The 8,534-nt window shown below is 43.3% G+C and overlaps 1 protein-coding gene across 1 annotated transcript; it reads left to right on the top strand.

The window, feature by feature from the left end:
* Window positions 1-233: 233 nt before the first annotated feature.
* On the top strand, window positions 234-7,967 carry LOC101860444 (the record flags this gene model as incomplete). Its single annotated transcript, XM_005107939.3, is given in 5 exon segments — window positions 234-469; window positions 2,368-2,571; window positions 3,336-3,502; window positions 6,094-6,208; window positions 7,870-7,967. Coding segments are annotated over 4 exon segments (584 nt in total), but the record flags the coding sequence as incomplete, so codon positions are not given.
* Between the last annotated feature and the right edge of the window lie 567 nt (window positions 7,968-8,534).

Below are 8,534 nucleotides of genomic sequence, written 5' to 3'. Positions count from 1 at the left end.
AGAAAACTGCATCTCCCCTTGACGCTTAACGACGACAGAGGATGAGAAAGTAATAGTAAGTATGTATAGTATGATAAGGACAATAGCAAGCGTACATTGCGTTGGGAGGTGAGCAGCAGACACGGAGTGAGTGGTCAGGGGCCAGCGGTTGCTCTCCTCGTGATTTGCCTCCCTACCGGCCATCTGGGCCTCGGTGTTTGTTGTTGTTCATTTTTCATGTTCATGTTTGAGAGGAGATTGTGCTCACGGTTGCTGGTTGTAGGCTGACAGACAGTAACACACACACACACACACACACACACACACACACACACACACATACATACACAAACACACACACAAACACAAACACATACACACACACACACACACACACACAAACAAACACACCATACTGTGCTCACAAGTTGTTGCTTGTCAGACCGCGGCATACACGCACAACCGTCAGCTGGGTCACCCACCCTCAAAGGTAGGCTGTTTGGCGTTATTTGTGTGTGTGAGAGTATCTTTCTCTTTTCCTGCCTGTGTGTCTCTCACATTGAAGCTTTCTATCTATCTATCTATCTATCTATCTATCTATCTATCTATCTATCTATCTATCTTTAAAATCTATCTATCTGTCTATCTATTTATCTATCTATCTATCTATCTATCTATGAATCTATCTATCTGTTAACCTATACTATCCCCTTCTTTCTATCATTCTCCCTATATATTCCCTCTTTTCATCTCCCTATCTCATTTCCCCTCTCTTGTTTGTTGATTTGTTGATTTCATTTTTTTTTTTTTTGCTTTCAAAATCTTAATGAAGTAGTGGGTAGATGGCGGGTGCTCTGGTGTGGTTTGCTTTATCTTTCATATCTACCACTACCGTCCTTATTCTCCCTCCGTGGGTTGTTAGCGGGTGCTCTTGTATTGTTTTCTTCTTCTTTCTTATCGAATATCTATCGTTATTATCTCCCCTTCTCCTTTTTGTGTTTGTTACTCTCTTGTAACACCTGTAATCTTAGGCACTTATGTGACTAAATTGTTTTGCAAGTGCCGTCAAACGCTTGCTAAACGAAACACATTCGTATAGCGAAACGCAGTTTGCTATGGTAACTTCTACTTCTACTGGCATGGGAAAAACTGTACGTCGTGACATTCACAGTGCCAAAGAGAATATAAAAACAAAACAGTAGGCTGTGACAGTGCCAGGGAGAATGCAAAAACAAAAGAGTCATCTGTTGTGGTGCAGATACGCGGGTTTGGCACACCTTTCAACTCCGCCAGCTTATAACTTAATTTAGTTTTATTAAGAGTTTTACGCCGCTAGCAACCCAAGAAGTTGAAGAAGGCCATATAAGTTCTGAAGATTATAGTTGTTACCAAAGAGAAAGAAACATTTAAAAAGAAGGGGGAGAAATATGGACGATATAAATCTGTTGAGAAAGAAGGAACAAACACACCAGAGCACCCGCTAATCACGCACCAGTTTATTCAAGAGCCGGCACCCCAACTATCAACCAACCAATCATCCATCCATTCATCTATAAACCAATCATCCATCCATCTATCAACAAACTAACCAAACATCCATCAAGCTATAAACCAACAAACAAATCATCCATTCATCTATCAATCAACTAATCACCCATCCAACTATAAATCAACAAACAAATCATTCATTAATCTTTCAACCAACCAACAAATCATCCATCCATCTATCAATAAATCACTCACCCATCTATTAACCAATCATCCATCCGTATGTCAACCAATCATCCATCCAACTATCAGCCAACAAAAAAATCATCCATCCATCTATCAACAATCATCCATCCAACTATCAACCAATCAAACATCCATATATCAATCAATCAGCCATCCAATCAATCAATCAGTCAATTAATGAACCATCCATATATCAACCAATCAATCCAGTCAATGAACCATCCACCAATCAATCAAGATTATAACCAATGAAACCACATCTTTGTTTGTGGTTGGAGGGTGCTTTGGTGGGGTTTGCTCCTTCTTCTCTACTTCTCTAAATTATCAAGCATCTGCTATTGTCTTTTATTTTTTTCTCCTTCTTTTCATTGTATGTTACTCTCGTAAAGCGGATAGTTGGAGAGCGCCACTGGTAGTTCCTCCTTTTTAAAAATTTTCCCTCAGTTGTTCAGTCTGTCTAACATTTTCCCCGAAACTAAACGACCATTATTCTGTCGATGTTGTACTTCTCTTTCCTCAAACACACACGCGGGCGCGCAAACTCTCTAGCAAGTCCTCTAATCTTCAGCACTGATAATACGACCGATTTGTGTTGCAAGTGGGGTATAAACTCTGTACTCTTCTACTCTTCACTAAAACGAAACTTCCCCACAGATGAACCCCGTCGGCACGGAGAACCCGCATAACAACAAACACTTCATTGACATCTATGAGACTTTCCGTCCCGATTATCCAAAGGAGATCTTTTACAGTATATACCACTTCATGATGGACGTCCGCGCCAACTTTGACCTAGCCATGGACGTCTGCGCAGGCGCGGCAAAGGCCTCCAAGCCTTTGTGTACCTACTTCAAACAGGTAAGAGCGGGTGGTTGGCGGATGCTCTGCTTTGATTTGCTTCTTCTCTCCTGTCAAACTCTGATAGGTCCTATTTCTTTACTTCCCCTTCTGTTGTTTCTGTCTCTTTGTCTTACTTTTTACAAGCACTAAATACAGACAATATTGTGTCGATGTGCTTCTCTTTACTCAAGCAAACGAACATCCTATCAAACATCTATCGTCCTTACCTCTCCTCTTTTTATTTTTTTCTTGCGTTTGTTCCTTTCTTGTAAAATTTCTAATCCCCCCCCCCCTCACCCCCCCTCTGTCCCATCTCTTTCTCTTTCCTTCATCACCCCCACTTCCCTCTCTATCTCTGTAGCCCTTCTCTCTCTCTCCCCCTCCTCTCTTTACTCCAACCTTCTCGTCCCTCTCTCTCCTCGCCCTCTCCATATCTCCCCAAGGTGATGTTCACAGAGAGTAGCGAAGAGTTTCTCTCCCTCTTCCCCCATCCTTCTCCCTCCCCCTCTCTCTCTATATATATTATTAATAATTCTATCCCTCTATCTCTCCCTCAGGTTATGGCCTTAGATATCAGTGAAGAGTTCCTCTCACTCTCTCTCTCCCCCTACCTCTGTCCCTCTCCCTCTCTACTTCTCCCACTCTCTCTGTCTCTCTTTCCCTCTCCCCCTCTCTGTCTCTCTCTCCCTCTCCCCCTCCCCCTCCCTCTATCTCTCTTTTCTATCTATCTATCTATCTATCTATCTATCTATCTATCTATCTATCTATCTATCTATTCCCAGGTGATCGCCTTAGACAGCAGCGAAGATTTCCTGTCTCGCGGCCCAGACGGAGTGCCCAACCTGATCTACCAAGTGGCCGACTGCTCCAGGCCCCTCACCTTCCTCCGGTCACAGTCCGTGGATCTGGTCAATGTGGCCTCAGCCTTGAGGTTCCTCGAACGTCGCAGGTATATCTGGTGGGGAGGCTGGGAGGGGGAGGGGGAGGAGGTGGGTGGGGTGAGGGTTGAGTTGCTGGAGGTTGGAGGAGGGTAGGGGTTGAGGTGGAAGGGTGTGGGGGGTGGTGGGAGGGTGGGGGAAGAGATGGGTGGGAGGAAGAGGTGAGTGGGGTGAGTGTGGAGTTGCTGGAGGTTGGAGTAGGATACGGGTTGAGGTGGGAGGGGGGTGAGGACGGTTTGGTGGGTGGGTGGGTGAGTGGATGCTGAACTGGTGGGTTGGTGTGGGTTGGTTGGTTGGTTGGTGGATTATTAGATAGGTTGGTGGGTTGGTGAACGGATGCTGAGTTGGTGGGTGGGTGTGGGGTGGGAACCTTGAGGGTCTCCTTTCGATTAACAACTGTTTTCGGATAACCATGTTCTCTTTTAGTGGACTCCATTGTAGTTTCATCATTGGCGTTTAGGGCGGTTGGCGGGTGCTGTGGTGGGTTTTGATCCTTCTTTCCTATCAAACTTATGTTATCATCTTTTTATAATAATAATAATAATAATAATAATAATAATAATAATAATAATAATAATAAATAGCATTTATACTGCGCATTTCCATTTTCTAAAAGATGCTCAATGCGCATTACAACGAAAAAGACATCACATCTTAAAAATTAATCGACATGCGTGTACATAAAACAAAGTGTTATACATGATATAACATTAATGTAATATATGTGTCAAAATTTATATTATGAGAAAAACAATCTCGCAGTGAGGTTTGAAATGTGTTCACTAAAAATATACAATGCAATAAAAATTCACGAACGGTCACAAAAAAGTTCAAACGTGAGTAACTAGAAACATTCTTTAAAACAATCATTCTATACAGATAGAAAACATTTCCGTTCTCTCTCTCTCTCTCTCTCTCTCTCTCTCTCTCTCTCTCTCTCTCTCTCTCTCTCTCTTTCTCTCTCTCTCTCTCTCTCTCTGTCTCTCTCTCTCTCTCTTTTCTCTCTCTCTATCTCTCTCTATTTCTCTCTCTCTATTTCTCTCTCATTCTCACACGCTATTTCTTCAGACTCATAGTTTGCATACACATGCATATGTATGTATATCACAGAACATCATTATGACTGGTATGCTTTTGTGAATAAAAAATGCTTCAGCTGATTTTTGAAAATGGAAATTGTTGTTATTCTGGAGTACAGATTCTACTGCGTGACGTCGGCGGCCTAGTGGTGAGGCTATTGAACATGTAATTGTGACATTGCAGGTTCAGGGGTTCGAGCCTCAGTTCGGTCCCACGTTGTATTCTTGGGAAAAGCACTTTACACGAATTTCTCATTGTGGCCCGGTCCTTTCGGAATGGACGTTAAACGCGAAGGTGTGGGCTCTTAAATAACCTAATAATGTTGATGAGGGTGTTAAACCTATACCATTTCACCATATCTGACAGTGTTGTTGAATCTATACTATTTCTACTTACCTTATAGTGTTGATAAGGGAGTTAAACCTATATCCCTGTGTGCAAGTTGCGCACGTTAAAGATCCCTTGGTGGTCTGAAATCGATAAGAGTAGGCTTGGGCCGCCACCCGGGCAAAAAATCAAAATTTCCTACCAACTGAAAATATTAGGTGTGTCCCGCGCGCTCATATGACCTTATGCAGTTGCGAGCGCCGTAAAACACTTTACAAAAACAAACAAAAAAACCTATATCATTTTCCCATTCCTAGTAGTGTTGACAGGGGCATTAAATCTCTACCACGGGCTTTCGTGGCCGTGAGGTTAAATTGTTCACCTCTCATTCAAGAGGTCCAGAGTAAGAATTCAGAATATCGACGAAACATTTTCTTCTCTCTAATTTACCCTTTTCACAGCCTTTCCTGCTCTCTAACAATGTTCTGCTGTCCGCTTTCTTCTCCACTTTCTGCCCCCACCCCCTCACCTCCCTTGCCCCCTCCTCTGGGCTCCTTACGCTTTCTGCAGCCTTTCTTCCGCTACTCCTTGGCTCCTTCTTGCTGTTGTCTTTCAGCCACACCCCTGATCTACTGGTAGAAAAGATCTACACCTAGCCTTCTCGGACAAGGCGAAAACTCTCGGATGTCCTGTGTGCAAGTTGCACACGTTAAAGATCCCTTGTCGGTCCAAGATCGATAAGAGTAGGCTTTGGCCGCCACCCGGACATAAGTCGAAATTTCCTACCAACTGAAAATGTTTCGTGTGTCCCGCGCGCTCATTTGACCGTATGCAGTTGCGACGTCGTAAAACACTTACCAAAAAAATAGTGTTGATAAGGGCGTTAAACCTATACCATTTCACCATACCTAATAGTGTTGATCTGAACGTTAATCCTGTACCATTTCTCCATGCCTAGTAGTTGTGGGTGGTTGGTGGGTGCTCTGGTGTGGGTTGCTCCTTCTTTCCTATTAAAAAGCTATCGTCCTCATCTCCCCTCCTTCATTTTTGTGTTTGTTAATCTCTTGTAAAATCTCCAATCTTTGGCATTTATCTGACCTTATTGTGTTGCAAGTGCCGTAAAACTCTTACTAAAACATAACCTAATAGTTTTGATAGGGGCGTTAAAACCTCTACCATTTTCCCATTTTTTCAGATTTTACTGCGAGGTAGACCGGGTCCTGAAGCCTGGTGGCTGTTTCTCGCTCATGTGTGTGACCATCCCACGACTCACGTGCGCAGACGGCGGGGCCTACACCATCATCAAACAGGTCAGGGGCGGGTCGTAGATAGGTCAAAGTTCAAAGGTAGATGTGTGGGTGGTTGGCGTGGCGGGTGCTGTAGTGGACATTCTTTTTCTGTTCTATCAAACGTCTGTCGTCTTTATCTCTCCTCCCTTCGTGTGTGCGTGTGTGTGTGTGTGTGTGTGTGTGTGTGTGTGTGTTTGTGTGTGAGTGAGTGTGTGTGTGTGTGTGTGTGTGTGTGTGTTACTCTCTTGTAATACGTCTAATCTTCGGCTTGTCTGTGGCCTTATTATTGTGTTACAAGCGCCGTAAAGCACTTACTAAAAAGGTTTCGGGAGACGGCATAAAAATCTCAAAATCTTTGCTTTTTCATCTGTTTACAACTTGTCTATCTCTACCCTGAGTGACACGAGTGACAGCGGGTGGTTGGAGGGTGCCACTAGTAGGTCCTATTTCTTTACTTCCATCTGTTATTTCTGTCTGTCTGTCTTTACTGATTACGGATGAAACAATCAAGGAGGATCGTAGGGGCGCTGTGTGACATAAAGCCTCGTCAAGCGCCTCCACTTTTCACGTTCTTTGCGAGCGCCTGAGTTTGGGTGATTGATTTCCCTGTCCACTCTGCAATGTTGTCGGTCCATCTCTTTATCAATCTGTCTTACTTGTTCCTAAATGACCGTTATTTGGTCGATATGCTTTTTTTAAACATAAATTGCAGCAAACCCTAAGTGACAACTTGTCTGTCTCTCCGATGAGTGACAACTTGTCTCTCTCTCTCCCCTCAACGTGTCTCTCTCTCTCTCCCTCTCCATTGAGTGACAACTTGTCTGTCTCTCTCCTCAATTTTTCTCTCTCTCCAATGAGTAACAACTTGTCTCTCTCTCCAATGAATAACAACTTGTCTGTCTCTCTCCTCAATTTGTCTCTCTCTCCAATGAGTAACAACATGTCTCTCTCTCCAATGAGTAGCAACTTGTCTCTCTCTTTCCAATTAGTAACAACTTGTCTCTCTCTCCAATCAGTAACAACATGTCTCTCTGTCCAATGAGTAACAACTTGTCTGTCTCTCCAATGAGTAACAACTTGTCTCTCTCTCCAATGAGTAACAACTTGTCTCTCTCTCCAATTAGTAACAACTTGTTTCTCTGTCCAATCAGTAACAACATGTCTCTCTGTCCAATGAGTAACAACTTGTCTGTCTCTCCAATGAGTAACAACTTGTCTCTCTCTCCAATGAGTAACAACTTGTCTCTCTCTCCAATTAGTAACAACTTGTCTCTCTGTCCAATGAGTAACAACTTTTTCTCTCTCTCCATTGAGTGACAACTTGTCTGTCTCATACCTGACTGACAACTTGTCTTTTTTGTTTGTTTTGTTTTTGTAAAGTGTTTTACGGCGCTCGCAACTGCATAAGGTCATATGAGCGCGCGGGACACACCTAATATTTTCAGTTGGTAAGAAATTTTGAATTTTGCCCGGGTGGCGGCCGAAGCCTACTCTTATCGATTTTAGACCACCAAGGGATCTTTAATGTGCGCAACTTGCACACGGGCCCTCCGAGATTTTTTCACCCTTGACAACTTGTCTGTCTCATACCTGACTGACAACTTGTCTGTCTCATACCTGACTGACAACTTGTCTGTCTCATACCTGACTGACAACTTGTCTGTCTCCCCCTTGAGTGACAGAAGCTGCTGAAGGACGTGTTCGAGAAACATCGGCGTCGGATGGAACAAATCTACAGCGGCCTCGACAACTGCGATATTATGTACCCTTACTACAAAAAGTAAGTGGGCGGTCGGCGAGTGCTCTGGTGGGGTTTGGTCCGTTTTTCTATCAAATATCTATCAACGCTTTTATTTTCACCTTCTTGTCCTGGTCAGTGTGTTAGTGTTCGGGCGCTTAAGTGGCTACTTGCACTGTATGTTTTAAGGGAGGACAAGAATGTTTCTGGGTGTTCAACTCCTCAAGGGTCTGCTGGGGGAAAGATGTAAACAGTAAAGTGTATAGAGCTCGTTGGTGAGTGCGAATGTTCTCTGTACAAATGCTATTGGTTATTATATTATAATGATTAATGCTATTTGTTGTTGTTATTATAAATAGCAGTAGCAGTAGCAGTAGCAGTAGAAGTAGCAGAGTAGCAGTAGCAGTAGCAGTAACAGTAGCAGCAGCAGCAGCAGCAGTAGCAGTAGTAGAATTAGTATAATTACTACTCCTCACACACGGTTGAATGACGGATGGTCTGGTGTTGACTGCTACTTCTTTCGTCCTTATCTCTCCTCCTTAAACTAGTATGCTGCTTTTTAGTATTGCTTCTGAACTAAACTTCGGCACTCATATGACATATTATTTT

Source organism: Aplysia californica, unplaced genomic scaffold (genome assembly GCF_000002075.1).
Source record: "Aplysia californica isolate F4 #8 unplaced genomic scaffold, AplCal3.0 scaffold00644, whole genome shotgun sequence".
In the NCBI taxonomy this organism is placed as follows: Eukaryota; Metazoa; Mollusca; class Gastropoda; order Aplysiida; family Aplysiidae; genus Aplysia; species Aplysia californica.
The sequence above is the reverse complement of the archived record's forward strand: the minus strand, read 5'-3'. Positions and strand labels throughout refer to the sequence as shown.